Source organism: Pyxicephalus adspersus, chromosome 5 (assembly GCF_032062135.1).
Source record: "Pyxicephalus adspersus chromosome 5, UCB_Pads_2.0, whole genome shotgun sequence".
NCBI classification, from domain to species: Eukaryota; Metazoa; Chordata; class Amphibia; order Anura; family Pyxicephalidae; genus Pyxicephalus; species Pyxicephalus adspersus.
This window is the reverse complement of record NC_092862.1, coordinates 129,846,943-129,863,719: the sequence shown is the minus strand read 5'-3', so window position 1 is coordinate 129,863,719 and position 16,777 is coordinate 129,846,943. Positions and strand designations below refer to the sequence as shown.

At 37.8% G+C, this 16,777-nt stretch overlaps 1 protein-coding gene across 1 annotated transcript in view; it reads left to right on the top strand.

The window, feature by feature from the left end:
- MYO3A (myosin IIIA) overlaps window positions 1–16,777 on the top strand; it is a 96,470-nt gene that overhangs the window by 59,133 nt on the left and 20,560 nt on the right. The window contains exons 22-29 of the mRNA XM_072413409.1: window positions 1,352–1,428; window positions 2,012–2,086; window positions 3,552–3,757; window positions 5,206–5,317; window positions 6,879–7,041; window positions 10,262–10,339; window positions 10,424–10,547; window positions 11,842–12,544. Of these exons, the coding sequence (XP_072269510.1) occupies window positions 1,352–1,428; window positions 2,012–2,086; window positions 3,552–3,757; window positions 5,206–5,317; window positions 6,879–7,041; window positions 10,262–10,339; window positions 10,424–10,547; window positions 11,842–12,544 (1,538 nt within the window). The remainder of the gene's footprint in view (window positions 1–1,351; window positions 1,429–2,011; window positions 2,087–3,551; window positions 3,758–5,205; window positions 5,318–6,878; window positions 7,042–10,261; window positions 10,340–10,423; window positions 10,548–11,841; window positions 12,545–16,777) is intronic.

The window sequence follows — 16,777 nt, the reverse complement described above, 5'->3', positions numbered from 1 at the left end:
ACAACAGTGGTCTATGAAGAAGAACCCACTTTTCTAGTGATCGATGGAAGAAGGGCCTCTACTTTTGGTGGTCAATGGAGATGAGCTCTTTTTTCTAGCAGTTAGTGGGTGAAGGCTCCCTACCTTAATGCTCATTGGCAAGAATGACCTTTTATTGATGGTCATTGAGAAGATATGCCTCCTAATGATGGTCAGAGGAAAGAATGGTCTTTTTACAGTTTGCTGAAAAGTTAATTGGTTCAGTGGTTAGTAATTGCTTATTGCTTAAGGAACCCTTAACCTCTAAAGCAGCCTTTCTCAATCTTTTTAACATGTGGGAACCCTTGAAATAATGCTCAAGAACCCCTGCTATAATTACTTTATCTGCAGCTCACAGTATATAAGTGCAGTGGTCAGTGGGAAAATGCCTCTTACATTGCTGGCTAATGGGAAGAATGTCACCTTTACAGATAGCCAAAAAGATCATTGGTGTCATTTAAACTTGTTCAAGGAACACTCCAACCCCAAGGTTTTGAGGAATCTTAGTTAATAAACACTGTTCTGGAGTAAAGAGTCCACAAAACCCTTGCTTAGAAAGGTTGCTTTAGACAATTACTTTGTAAATGTTTTTCATGTGTCTTTCTAAACGTCTTTTTTAAAATTGATTGTTTTTGTATATAAAAAGAAAAAAGTCTTTAGTCAATATAGAAATGTCCTGACTTCCTATCTGTAGTTTTATTTTTTTTTTGGTTGTCCAATTTGTTGTACAATTATACAATTCATCAGCCATGAATACTTAAATCCTTGAACTGTGAAATCCTTTACAGCTCAGACTCATCTGTAGACATAATCTTACAGATTTCTCAAAATAAATTATCATAATTATTATTTTACAGTACCGACAGCAGCGCTGTACAAAATCCATAGTTATGTCACTAGCTGTCGCTCAAAGGGGCTCACAATCTAATGTCCCTACTATAGTCGTATGGCTTTACCACAGTCTAAGGTCAATTTTAGGGGGAAGCTAGTTAACTTAACGTTTTTGGAATGTGGAAGGCAACCCACACAAACACGGGGAGAACCTGCAAACTCCATGGAGTTAGTGTCCTGGCTGAGATTTGAACCTGGGACCTAGCGCTGCAAAGGACAGAGTGCTAACCTCTAAGCCTCTGTGCTGCCCTAATCATAATCCCAAAATAGGGTTCCCCCAGTGATCACTTCCTTTTGCTACCCCTAATTCAGCTTTCTGTCAATTTCTGAAAGGCAGGGGGTTAAAGGAAACAAATTGTTGTGCATACAGTATGTCTGAAAATGGGAAGGTTGCATATGGCTATTGTGAAACTGTTGAAAGTATTTTATTTTGTTTGCTCAGGTAATCTTGCACATACGAAAACAAAGTCGAGAATCAATTCACAATCAGGGTCCAAAAAGAAAGCGTCCAGTCAAAAGGTAGAGAAAACATACAACCATAATTTGTTCTTAGCTACAAATATACTACATTGATGTCATGTAACCACATCTTCACGTGTCTGTTTTTTTGTTTTATCAAGCTGGATATGTTGTACAATACTTGTTACTTCAGTGAGGTAATCAGATACATTCATGTGTGTCTGTTAGCTTAGCTTTGCTATGTAGATTGGCAAATGCAAAGTACATTGACTGCAATGTAAAGCTGGTTGTAGTCTTCAGAGGGCAATCTCATGTGCTGGTACATAATCAGCAGCACCCCCAGGCTAAATCAATGGCAGAAGCTGGTTCAAAATAGCAAGCTCTGGTCTTCCAAGCTTGCAGTTAAGATCCATGGATAGCAGAGGGGGTGAAAATCTCCAAATCACAATAGCGACTGGGGCAGTTTTTCTCACCTGTCCAATCTGCTATTCTACCGGTTTTATAGAGAGCAGATCATGGAACAGATTCAGTGGCTGTATGCTCAAGTCTATAGGTAGCTTAAGTTGATCTAGACTGCCATAGTAATGTTTCAAAAGTAGAAGTAAATGCTGATTACAAGTTACTTTTATTTATCATTCATTAGGGAGATTGTGGAGATTCTCATCATCCTAGAGAAACTACCAACATGAAAACCCAAACCGTGGCTTCATATTTTCGGGTATGGTATTCTGATATTTCCTTATTATAAAATGTGTTTTTTCCTACGGACATGGCTACTCTTGCCATATATAAGTATTATTGCTCTTTCATACAGCATCCGATCCCTTTGTTATCAACATTGAACTGCAGTGAACACTAAATGTAGAATTTGACAATAGAGCATGAGCAACTATAGACAGGGTGAAGGTTGATAGACATATATGTAATGTGCCACTATCTAATACTTAGACGTTAGATATATTGATCAGAAACACAAAGCATGTTCATATTAATAAATCAAAGTATTTATAATTAAAGAGTATGTATAGATATGCCATCCAACTTTAAATATTAATATGCATCAGAGTCACTAGTATCCCTGCCCGGTTCACACATGCTTTAAACCAAGTTAGTCGTTTGCATATTGTTTAGCTGCGGCTGTATTCAGCCTAGCTGGGACATGTGCATTTATATATTTTGTTTGACAGCATATGTAGCCAATCAAGCTTTTCAGAGAACACTCTTGAGTTTTGGGAGTTCTGTGAAGCTCTGTATATTTACAACTTTGTTGATATGTTCCAGAGGGTTATGCAAGAGTGCTGATATTCTGACTTATGAATATTTATTTGACCAATTTATCACTGTTCATATGATTTAGTGGATTTTTCTTTGGAAATTCATATGTTTCTTGGGAGCTCTAGAGAACAGAGTGATCTGCACCTTAAGTTTCCCTGCTTAGTTGTGCCAGATCATGAATGAAAGATTGCAAAGCTTTCAGATCTTTACAGTTTACTAGGTTATTATACATGATGGAAGGGTCTAATATATATAGACAAGTTCATCCCTAATATACTGCACTCCTATCCTTAACTATTGATCAAAGTCTTCTTCTAAAAAAAACAAAACAGTATTTCATTCTTGGAGTAGATGGCCACAACAGCCTTTTATTAACAGTATTCAAAAGAGGAACAAAAAATAAAGATAAAACCCTAATACAACAAAATATGAATTATAACCTAACTCGGGTTATAGTTTGTAAAGACACAAATAATACAGCAATTTATCTGCTACCAATAATAACTTGTCATCTCAGCCTGCATTGCACCACCTTGGGGACTTGAAAAACTCACCACTGTAATCCACATAAACAGCACTCAATTCTAGCAAGATGTACAATGTAGATTTATACCTTGCTTAATACCTACAACATCCCACCAAATTCCAATTGCTGTCCTAATCTTGCTATGTAATGCTCTATGGAAAACCAAGTACTAGAAGGTAAATCTTTAATTGGTACTTGGACCTTAACTTTTCTAGTGAGAATCAATGAAGTTATTTTAATGGATCAAAGCTATTTCTAAAAATGTTATATTTGGATTTAATATTTAAACTATTTTTTATTATTATTATTATTAATAATATTATTATTAATAATATTATTTATACTACCTGTAAAAATTACTTACTAGTGCGTCCTGTTTTAGTATTCCTTGATGGATTTACTATCTAAAATGGTTGCTGGCCATCCTCACTTTGTGCGGTGCATCAAACCAAATAATGACCGTCTGCCAAGCAAGTTTGATCGGGAGAAAGTGTTGGTGCAGCTACGGTACACAGGGATTTTGGAGACTGCAAGAATTCGCAGGATGGGCTATTCCCATCGCATACTTTTTGCTAACTTTATCAAAAGGTAAGGCAAGTTAAGAATTAGGTTACCATGACATCTGAAATCCTTGGAAAATATACTTTTTCTCCAACACACCAGAGAATTGCCTGGATTATTGATAATGTTGGTGTTCGAATTCGGGTTGTCCCTATATTCGACCCGAAAATGGTGGTTCGAATTCAGGCAGACCCGACCCGAAAAACACGGAATTCGACTTTGCGAATTTGTGTTTAAAAATATGTTTAAAAAAAAAAAAAAGTGAACTCCAGATGAACTCTCAATGGAGTGTCTCCATTGGGAGCTAATCTGAGTTCAGTTTCCACGGTCACCGGGCAGTACTTATCATTGATAAGTACAGCCCAGGGAGCAAAAGAACTTGCTGATTGGGTCACAGCTGATTGCAGGCACGCAAGTGCTTCCAATCAGCTTTGACTGCAGATGAACTCTCAATGGAGTTTCTCCATTGAGAGTTCATCTGCAGTTCAGTTCCCATGGTCACCAGGCTTTACTTATCAGCTTATTAACCTCTAGTGCCCAGGGATTGCAGTGGAACTGCAGATGAACTCTCAATCGAGTTTCTCTATTGAGAATTCACCTGCAGTTCAGTTTCCACGGACACCGGGTGATAAGTACAGCCCGGTGACCGTGGGAACTTTGCGGTCACAGCTGATTGGAGGAGCCACGTGAGTGCTTCCAATTAGCTGTGACTGCAGATGAACTGCTGTTTCATATGTGTTCGTGGATAGAGATTCTCTATCCAAGAACCCATTCTACAGTTACGCTAGGGATGCAAAGCGGTCCCTACACCGTTTCGAAAAAAACCTGAATCCCCCCATAGACATTCTCCATCTAGGTGCCTATTTACTTCTTTCGAAGATGGCTTTCCACAGTGTTTGCATCCTGGGTTCTGATATTGTTCAATCTGTGTTAACATATGTCATATACATATTTACATACTGCATATGTGCAGTAACTTCCTATTGATTTTAATAGGTTGTATCTGTATTGTTGGATTAGGTCCCCATTCTGGTCAATGGGAAGTAACTGTGCATTTCGGAACCCAGGGGAGGAAAGAAGAATAAGTTAGGAGATTGAGGAGTTTTTTTATGCTAAAATGAACTTGTCCTCAAACTTGTGAGCTAAAATACCAGTTCATAGGAAACAGGGGCTTTCAATAGTTTAACATGAAAAAGAGTAACAATCTCTGTGATGATTTTGTAACCATTTGTGCCTCATTTGGATGTTTTATCTATAGTCACCACAGGAGTGACCAATGCCACCTGTTGAATAAGTGATGCAAGAGGTGAAAAGTTTCAACCATTCTCCATTTTGTTCAAAGTTGAAAAAGAAGTTCAGATCCAGTTAACTGGATCTACTTATAAATTGAAGATTAATGAGTAACTCCAGTATTTGAGGATTACTTTGTTTTGTCATGCACATGTCTTAATTAAAGGGTGTCTTTGTCTTTGCAGATATTATCTGATCTGCTTTAGGTCTAATGAAGATCCTCCAGTCAGTCCAGAATGTTGTGCAGCAATACTAGAAAAGGCAAATCTAGATCAATGGGTATTAGGAAAGACAAAGGTAACGGATCTAGAATCATCAGCATTTGTCAATATATAAAGCAACTCAAAAAAAAGTTAATATGCAGTGCACAACAACCTCCAAGTAAATTGTCAGTCTTTGGTTTGTATGTTTTATAATCTTTGGCTTATATGAATATAGTAAAATATATTCTCTTCAAAAAAAGAGGATTATCTTACCTCTACTACCTTTCAGAAAGAAACATCATTAAGTATGATAGAAATCCATTATTCCCAAACAGTCAGAAAAAAACTACCAGGATTTATTTAAAGGTAGTACTCCAGCACCTGACCTAATACTTCTCTGATGACATGACCAACATCTGTAACTTGAGGATGAAAAACCATTAACTGAATTTTAGAAAAATCTATCACATCTTTTGTAAACCACTATAACAGTAAACATCCCTCTTATTATTGTAGGCGAAGCAGGAGCAAGAAGAAACGTTGGGGGTTGGTTGAATTTTACCCTATTAAGCTATGTAATATTATGTGGAATCTCTAAACTGAATGCATATATATACAATCTAACATAAGACCCAATACAGGATACTATAATAATATCAGACAGAGCACTGTGAATGCTCTGTAGAGAAAGCACAGCATGGGGTGTCTACTTTAAAAAAAAATGCAGCCTAAGATTACCACCATGGAAAGATCAGTTCGGAGGGAGATGGAGGGATTACGTGCTTTGACTCATTCGTGTAAAACTTTCAGCAGGAGCTTTTACGCTCTGTAAACCAAATTTTAGGTTATATACAGCAGTTAAAAAGACATTGCAAACGATGTGAAAAGAAACAGAGAGCTTTACAAGCTGGGTAATAACAGTATTTAAATGAAAAGTGCTGATGTTCAGTATTTTGCATTTTTTTTAGGTTTCTTTCACACCTGTCTGTCCTGGTGCATTGCATCAGTGGACATTACCGTTATGTATATTAAATTGAATGAGCTGCCAATGCACCACAAGAGACAAAAAAATGAAACACCAAGCACTACATTGTGATAAGTCAGCTTTTTTTCTGTACAATGCAAGAGATCACTTGTGATAAGTGTTGTACCTGTTACCTAGCTTTATCAACTCTAAAGTATAGGGTCAGAAAGGAGCATTTCATTGAACAAAAATAAAATAAAATAATCATAACTTGTGGGGGTAACAATCTACAAAAAGTTGGGCTTCAAAGCCTAACTCCAGCCATATTGTTAGTTTTAGAAACCTCAACCCTAAATGTAAATTCTCTTACTTTTAACAATATCTTTAAGCTAACCTCCTGCCTAGCCCCTAACACTAAGTTAACTTAGATCCATACTTACCTTCCAGTGCTACTCAAGTATTAGGCTAGTCCACACAAATAATAACTAATTATGATGTCTTTACCAAATATATGAAACAATGAAAACACTGTTAGGATAGGGAAAGTGTCAATGTCCAGCAGCTACAAAACTGTTCCTATCTTTCATATTCAAACTAAAAACCAACTGACCATTGTTCTGTCTATAATTGCTGTTTCTTTGTCTATCTTAGTATCATGTAATTAAATAACAATACTCTATACTATATTTAGGTGTTCCTAAAATACTACCATGTTGAACAGCTGGACCGTATGGTAAAGCGCATAGTGAACAGAATAGTTCTTCTTCAGGCTTGCATCAAAGGGTGGCTGGGAGCCAAGAGATACCAAAAACTAAAGCAGAAAAGAGAGGAAAGTGCTGTGAAAATACAGTCAGGTAATAATAATTTATTCTCTATATTATTATGTAATAATGGTAACAAGTATATTGAGTTCACCTATTTTTTTTTTTAAAATATCATGTTAAAATGTTGCAGTTCAGCTACTGTGGTTCTCTAAAATCTGTCCTAATAACGAGAAACAAGGCAGACTTCAGTGGGAGTACCTGTACTATAAGCTGATGGGTTCGGGAGGTGCATGGGATGTGGAAAAAAGTCAAATCCTAGTAAGTCCTATTGTGTATCTTCAGATAAGGATAATATATTATCCTGTTCTTTAGCAGAAGATATTGTAAGTGATTTAGAATCAGTTAAAATACTTTGCAGGTCATTTTGAAACATGTTACTTTTGTTTCAGTAAGACAATCCATTAATTTTTATTTGGGTGCCAATTCACAACACCAGTCCTGAAAACATACTTGCAACATTTATTTGTAAATTTAATGCAGTAGGCTGATCCTATCACATAAAGGCTGATTACCTAAAGGGATTTATGCTGTTCACTTACAAGGTGAATTATCACCTTGCAAAGTGATAATTCATTTTGGTGAGTGAACAGCTTAAATTCTATTAGTAAATCGCTATCCTAATGTCCTTCATAAAACTTTTTATGAAAAACGTTTACCAGTTTGTTCTTAGTGAAGATCTGAGCTTGGTTAGCTTTTATAGGCTACTTATGAATTTATTTATTGTTAAAAAAAGACATGTTATAAGGTACACACAGCTTAAAGAGGAACTGTACTCATTGATTGGTGGTGAGCTTCTCCCATATTCAGCAAGCATGCATAGCTTACATTATCAGTGGGCAGCCAGTGTTCGAGAAAAATAGAAAGAATTATGTGGAAGAAGACCAGAAAAAGATGGCAACTGCAGTAGAGAGAGCGTAGAACATGGACTTTGTTTTGCTGGAAGATGCAATATGTATGCTGCGTATATTTTGACAAATACTCTGATGACCCACAGCAGCTTTGGTCCCCGTTTAAATGTCTAACAAAGGTGTAGGGGTGCAGAATAGAAAGCAGCAGCTGTCACAAGCTCATCTATTTTTAGGTTTTCATCTGGTCAATCAGGTGTTGTCTTGACATGAATTGATTGTCGATTGGAAACCAACTTTAACATGAACCTCATAGGTGTTGGAGGGCTCAGCATTATAATATATAAAATGTTATAAAGAGGGCAGTAGGCTTATCTGTGTAGCTGCCTGATGTGGGGTAAAGGGTTCATTTGGTCCCCACTGATAACCCCTAAAGACACATTAGGCAGAATGACTCAAAAAGGAGGTCAATGGGCAATATGTAGCCCAATGATGTGTGTTAAGGACCCTGCAAACAGTACAAAGCTATCTGCTGTGCAGAATCAAACAGTACTTGTGAATTGGACAGAGGATACTGGAAATGTTTTCTAAAGGTGGTTGAGTGAAGGGTGCATGGATGTGGTTGTGCTCGATTAGCCCTGATTTATATAAATTAATATTACACAGTATTTATATAGCACCATCATATTATGCAGCGCTGTACAAATCTCATAGTTGTGTCACTAACTGTCCTTCAAAGGAGCTCACAATCTAATGTCCCTTCTATAGTCATATGTCATTAATGTAGTCTAAGGTCAATTTTAGGGGGAAGCCAATTAACCTAACTGCATGTTTTTGAGATGTGGGAGGAAACTGGAGTATCCGGAGGAAACCCACACAGACACGGAGAGAACCTGCAAACTCCATGCAGATAGTGTCCTGGCTGGGATTCAAACCTAGGACCTAGTGCTGTAAAGGCTGGAATACTAACCCCTGAGCCACCATGCTGCCCATACATAAATAATATTATTACTATTAGAACTTCAGCAAGTTACCCTGATCATAAAAGAATAAAACAGAACCTAATCCAATAAAATCTAATTGAAAAGGTAATATGATAATACTGTCACCTCATGTTTGCAGGTAACCCAGGAACGTTCATGGAACAAATCTATTGCATTTCAAATCATAATTCTAGGCCCTTTTTATATGAAATGGAAAACCTAAACATTACTGCCTTTTTTTTATTTCTGTCTGTTACCTCATCATGGCAGTTTCCTTCAGTTGTCATTGGGACATGGACACATGGACAACAGTAAAACATTGATTTAACTATTGATCTAACTTTTTCCATTTTACTATAAATATGTTCCTCATGGGGAGGTTTTCCATCTCTTTGTGTTTTGAAAGGAAGTAAGGGAAGACTCTTCAATAACGGGAAAGACTGCACTAAAAAAAATTACAGCCAATCCTACATTCCCTGATTTTATGTAAAAAAATAAAATGTCTGTAGTCAGGCTTTAACATTAGCTGCTTTGTCTCTAGTCAGTAATAATCTAAAAGCCCCAAACAAAGAACATATACAGATATTTCAGAAGAATAATAGCTGGTGAGCATCCTTCCAGCAAAACATGATCTTTGCTGAGTTTCTATTAACTGCCAGGGCAAAGAAATCAATCATTTTGTCAATGATATAATACATATCTTTTATTATTGAGCTTTAAAAAAACCCGGGTTATTTGTTGTATAGCATGTAGCAATATTCCTTTGGGGAATATTTATACACTGCCAGCAATACAAGGTTGCTTATCTCTTTCTAGTATGTTTTTCTGTTTTATAACTGCAAAAAGTGGTGCCTCTCTTTCATGTTTATTTTTCAAAATATGTATCAAATAAATTGTACAACCTAAAGTGTGATTGTTTTAGTTTAAATGTATATATTTCTCAACTTTTATTTACTATACCATAATAAACACATTTATCTTATATGTTAGAAATGTAGAAAATGGGACTTTTTCTGTAATTCCAACAGAGAACTGGGCAAGGCTGAAAACTCTTCTGCTTGGCATTTCATTGCAGAAGAGGCAACCTTGCCAGCTCACAACAGAAATGTGCCAATTTATTGCATTTATTATAGGTATTGTCCTTTAGTTGCAGCTTTTGTAAAGGTATAGGGCACACCAAATATAAATGTATTGCAGAGATGTACTGCACATATATTTTTTTTACTTTGCCCAGATATATTGTTTAAAGTGTCTCCTTTTGGTAAATAATAGAAATATTATAACTTAAAGTTGATCTCTTCAAAACTGATTAAGTTACAAAAGGTCAAAAGACTTAACAGGCTCCTATAGTTTGTTCGAAAACAATTAGGATCTTTGTGTATTTTTGCTTTGATCTATTTTTTTGTCTTTTTTGGTATAAAGCTTACAGGGGTCATGCTGTCCGCAAAGAGCTACATAGCAAAACAGAGCTTCAAAAAGTAATCACAGAGTTTCAAGCATGTAAGTAATTATTTTCCTCCCAGCATAAGTTCTGAATACTAGGATGACAAATTACTTTCTTTATTTACCTCTCATGTGTTCCAGGTGCCAGGGGATATCTAGTCAGAAAGAAGGTGAAGGATATGCTTAAACAGAAGAGTGATGCTGCAGTTACAATCCAATCTCATTACCGTGGGTTTAAGGAAAGGAAGAACTTTGAAAAGCAAAAGTAAGTCTTCAATTTTTTAGAGTAAATGCATGACACCTATATTTTCTTTAAAGATCCTGATAGTAGAGTGCTTATATAAAGTATCAATGTTATTGAAGAAGCAAAGGCTTTAAATTTTGTAGTTAAGTCTTTTAAATATAGAACATTAGCCATTTTTTTCATTTTCATCTCACAGTGACATCTTTACTTATATATCCAGTCTCCTCCACTAGTCTGTGACCAAATATGATCTAGCTCATGAGCCAGTCATTAGGCACATATGTTTAGAGAAGTTTTTATTGACTTTTTTAACATGGGGGAACCCCATGAAATAGTTTTCTTTAGGAAACCCTTTCCACAATTACTATATCCATAGCTCACAGTATCTTGGAGTGATGGTCAGTTGAAAGAATGCTTCTTACATTTCTGGCCCTTGGGAAAGCTACCATCCTTACAGACAAGCAAATAGATCATTGGTTTCTGACCTAGGAATCACAAACTGATGATTGCTCAAAGAATTCCTAGCACCCTTCGAAGGAACCCTGGTTGAGAAACATTGATTTAGAGCAGGGGTGTCCAAACATTTTGCAAAGAGGGCCGAATTTGGTAAGGTGAAAATGTGTGGGGGCCGACCACTAACCAGGGTTAGTGTAGACGTGGTCTGCACAGGTCCCGCACAGCACACGCCCGCTATAATGACCTAGGGGACTCAACCTCCAATGAGTTTTTTTGTACGCGTGTTTTTTTTACTGTGGTCAACAGTGCTGGCGGGCTGCATATTATTGATTTTATGACAGAGGCTGCGGGCCGGTGGAAATCTGAACAAGGGCCGCAATTGGCCCCCGGGCCTGACTTTGGACATGCCTGATTTAGAGAGAACATGCTGACAAAAGAAAGGAGAAAAGCAACATCCTTAGTCTGCTGCTGATCCTTTGTTGCCCAATTACAAGCTGGGCTTCATAGGGAGGCAAGCTGTACTGCCTAACTGCAAAAGATATTAGGAAATGAACCTGACTCTGCTGCCCAGCTCAGCTATGGAAATCTAAAATGGACAAAATTTAAAATTTAAAAGGGGAAAGTTTATCTTTCAATAGGTGTGGCACTTATTGCAGGCCTAATCAAAATTGTGACAGAATGCATCCTTTACTTGTCAAATCATAAGTCCTGAGGGATATATTGACCATACTTAATCCAGGTATACAATATAACACCTCACCAGCTGTGTAATAATTAATGTCCATAGCTCATTTTTCATAAATGTATATATTAGCACATTTATTCACAAAGCTTGCCTAATAATATACTGTTTTGGTAGGGAATCATTGAAGAGAAAAGAGAGTAAGGACACTGATGTCCCAACAACAGATCCTTCAGAAGAGAAAATTCAGATTGAGGATCCCACTGAAGAAAAAAGTGAAGAGGAAGCAGCCATTGTCATCCAGAGCCATTTTAGAGGCCACCAACAGAGGAAACAGATGAAAGCAGAACGTCAACAAATTCAGGAAGAAGAAAATTCAATTTCAGAAAAGGACAAACCAGTTCTTCCAGAAGAAGAAACAAAGGAGCCGGAAAATAAACACAATGGCATTGAGGAAAGGAACGAGGACGAAGATAAAGCTGCCATAGTTATCCAGAGCAACTACCGTGGCCACCGGGAGAGAAAGAGATTTCAAGAAGAGAGACAGAAAAATACAAATACGACTCAACCATCCAATGGTGATCCCCAAAATAATTCTGTAGATACGGAAGTACAAAATAATAATGACTTAGAAACCAGTGATAAAATATCACAGAATGATGAAAAGTCCAATGAAGGTAATGAACAACACCCAGAAAACCAAGATGATGAAGTAAAGGCAGCAGTGATAATACAAAGTAACTACCGGGGGTGCAAAGAGCGGGAGAGACTTAAAAAAGAAGGAAAACTACAAAACAAAAATCAAACAGAGCCAAGTGAAGAAAAGAGAAAAAAAAGTATATTAAAGGAAATTGAAGATCTTGCATCCTTTACAGAACAGGTAGGAATTCAACAAAGATATCATGGAAATAGAATTAGAACTGGAAGTCGGGAACTCAAAGCACTCCTATGTGCTAGGTGGAACAGGACATTTTGTGTCTTTTATGAAGTTAGTCCCATCTTGAGCTTTATCCACTCAGTTTCTGATTATTCGGTAAGAACATCATTGTGGGTCATAGAACTCATTGGATTGTCTATGGGGCCTTGCAGTTACGTTTTCAGGACAAACATTTTAAGTATTCCTTTTGTCTTGGTCCAAGCAGTACTGATACACAAAGAGCCTGATTTATTAAAACTCTCCAAGAATGAAGAAGATAGGCTATCATGTGAGAATATTGGTGGTCCAGCAAACCTGGAATAGATTTCTTAAAAATCATTTGGTATCCTTGACCAGATCCATTGCAGGTTTACCGGATCACGGAATTTCTCCCATAAAAATCTATGTTGTCCAGTCTTGGAGAGTTTTAACCATTAGTTGCAAAGTGTTGACAAAAATGTTGCAAAGACACCAATCACGTCCTAAAATGTAACTTGTTAATGCAAATGCAAAAAGAAAAAAAAATAGACAGTACTCCAAGGATTAAGTGGGCACATAAGGGTTTTCATGTCTAAAAGCAGCCAGTAAACCTTGAGGTTCCTACTCTCAGGCAGAGGTCTGGTTGGTTGCAGTTGACAACAGGAATTCTAAGGTTAATTAAAAGTCTCCCCCTGCTCCCTTTTTTCTCCCTCTCTTATTTACTTACTCTTGTCCTTCCCTTTCATCCCCTCCATCTCATTTTTTCAATCTGTTCTTTTTAGAATACAGCTTTCAAAGAAAATCACAGGCTTGTGTCCTTTTGTGTTCAGTTGTAGGACACTCAACAGGATAACTTTTCTGAAAAAAATTCATTATAAATAAACTACCTTGAACACTAGTCAAATGACTTTGGCTGGGCTAAGATGATGCCCATTGATCAGACTTTATATTGTAATTTTGTATTAAATTAAAAATGATTGACTGCAGCAGGCACATTTGTAAACATAGCCAAGAACTTCACAGGGACCAGGACTTGCATGATTGTTCAGGCCAGGAAGTAGATGTTGACTCTATATAGTGTTAAATGATGGCTTCATCCTTTTGGAGTGCAAAGTAAATGAAGACATTAGCCCTGATTTAATAAAGTTCTCCAAGGCTGGGGAGAACACACTTTGATCAGTGAAGCTGGGTGGTCCAGCAAACCTTGATTGGCTCTGGTCCAGGATTCAAAACATTTGCTAGCAAATGATTTTAAGAAATCCATTCCAGGTTTTCAGGATCGCCCACTTTACGGATTAAAGTGTATTCTCTCCAGCCTTGTAGAGCTTTAGTAAATCAGGGCCCTAGTCAGAGAAAATACTGCAATCTCTAAGTAACAAATATGTGCCACACTTACATGCTACTAAGTACATGTGACACAAGGTCTACTGTAGGCTAACATATTGTGCATTCGTACCAATATTTCTTTGCAGAGCTTTGCTTCCTGTAGACCTTTGCCTTCCTTTCCCATGTTATTTTCCTATACTACTATTTATTGCTTTGGTCTAAGTTATCTTATATTTAAGCTTCTTGATCTTTGCTCCAGTGGTATTGCTTCACTCCACCGTTTTCCTGTCATGCTACCACTCCGTGTGTCTCCTGCTATATAGTCTTCTTTTCCTAAATGATGCTGCTATGAAAGAAATGGCTCAGAACAGTTCTGCCTCATAACTTTCAAACTGTGTATTTCAAACAGAATGTTAGTTTTCTTGAGATTGTCTAATTATGGGACAATATATTATATAAATTGTGCTGCTTCAGACTACAATGGCTACAGTGCCACTTTCTGGTCCATGTTTCATAAAGTTGTACGTGCTTCTATTTAAAGTGTACAATAAATAGACCTTTCTTTATGTATCTCTTAACTGGCTCATGTTTAAGTATTAAAGTTGTAGTGGTTCACTGCTCAGGACAGATACACTCCTAGCATGTAAGGTCAGAGTTTTGTTCTGTCCAACCAAATACCCCTTCTTACCAACACTAATATTAATAACAACAAACACTTTCGGCCATTTTATTATTATTACAAACTTGAATTTAATACAAATTAACAATTCTATATTAAGTTAGACTTTAAACACATAACCACCAAACTAACTTTTCCATTTACCGGTCCTCGAAGACATACCGTTACCACCGATTATTAACCAACCAGGGAACTGCACTTTGACATATCCAGCTCTCAGGGGCAAACCCACCCCCTCAAGAACTAGTGCATCAATAGTGCATCCAACTCCCCGAACTAGCACCCTATTTTATATGCCAATTCCATTCCTAAGGAGACCCATGCCATAGATGACTCTCCTTCCCCTTTAAAGCCTATTCCACACAACCCTGCCCTTGAGGACCTCTACTGCCCCAACCAACAACTCGTATCCACATGGAGGGAGGGTGGAAATCTTCTTTTCTTCAGAAAAATTGTGACCTTGACCTCCCATCCCCTGACTGACTTATATTTCTATTGTCCCGCCTTTTGTTTTTGTTAAACAACCTATGCTCTTTCTTCCACCATCAGATTACTTTTGTTTGAGTTTGGATGTTTGAGTTCATGATTTGATAAGACTTATCATTGTTCTTGGTGCAGTTCACAAAGGCATGTACATATGGTTTGGTATGTTCCCTCTTGTGTTTAATGGTTCACAACAAACATGAAACTGTCCGTATTCATGGAACCTAGACACGGTTTAGTGCTATAGATAATTAAATACAAAAAAAGATAAAACCATTGCATGATTTTAAAAAAAATGCAGCACCGGCTGCATTCATTGATCAGCTTAGTGTGCGAAATCCAAGGGCTGCAGGAAGGATTGCAGCTCTGAGAATCCACTGCGATCCAGAGGCACTGAAGGGTATTTAAACTCTAGTGCAGGGGTCAGCAACCTTTACTATCAAAAGAGCCATTTTGCCTCCTCTTCCACTAAAGAAAAATAGTCTGGAGCCGCAAAACATAACACAGTTTATAAACTTTTAAAGTTTTAATATTTTTTTAATTTTACCTGTTACAACAAGTGTGCATGTGTAGGCCTACTTTGAAATAAATTAAACACTGAACTATGCCCCTAGAAGCCTCCAGCTTCTAACGTATCATCCTGTTACATTAGCTGGAGGCTTCTAACGTAACAGGGTAGATTTTTTTGATGGGCAGAGTTCTTTATGTTCTGACGATGCCTTAGCTATGAAATTTTAAGGGGTGTTAGCCACAGGTGTCCCTCATTTGCAGCTTTAATTTTGTTCACCTGTAGCCCCCAATCTTGAGTAATTGGGGTTCAGGTGCTAGAAGCCTCGAGCAATGTGTAACAGGGTAGATTATTTTGATGGGCAGAGTTCTTTATTTTCTGACGATGCCTTAGCGATTCAATTGTAGGTGGTGTTAGCCATAAGTGTCCCCCACTTGCACCTCTATTTTGGTCACCTGTACCGCCTCCCCCCCCCCCGTTCCAGAGAAATTGGGGTTCAGATGCTAGATGCTTCCAGCAATGTGTAACAGGGTAGATTTTTTTGATAAGCAGAGTTTTTATGAATTTTTAGGAGGTGTTAGCCACAGGTGTCCCGTACTTGCACCTCAAATTTTTTTCACCTGTACCCCCGTTTCCAGATAAATTGGGGTTTAGGTGCTAGAAGCCTCCAACAATGTTTAACAGGGTAGGGGTTTTTTTATGGGTGGAGTTTTTTAGGAGGTGTTAGCCACAGGTGTCCCCCACTTGCACCTCTAATTTTGTTCACCTGTACCCCCTTCCTGTTCCAGAGAAATTGGGGTTCAGGTGCCTCCAGCAATGTGTAACGGTAGATTTTTTTGATGGGCAGAGTTCTTTATGTTCTGATGATAGCCTAACAATTAAATTTTAGGGGGTGTTAGTCACAGGTGTCCCCCACTTGCACCTACATTTTTGGTTTTGTACATCTCCCCATTCCAGAGGAATTGGGGTTCAAAGGAGGGGGATGTCATTGTACACACCCATTTGTACACGACCCGTGGTAGATTTATTTCACTGGTAGATTTTTTTCATTAGAACACCGGATAGGGAATCCCCCTCCTCCGCAGTGTCTTGGGAGGAAGGGGATCCCCCATCAGAGATCTCCCCGCGGCAGCCGAAGAGAGCCACAACAAGGAGGCTGAAGAGCCGCATGCGGCTCCAGAGCCGCAGGTTGCTGACCCCTGCTCTAGTGCACCGGGTAAGC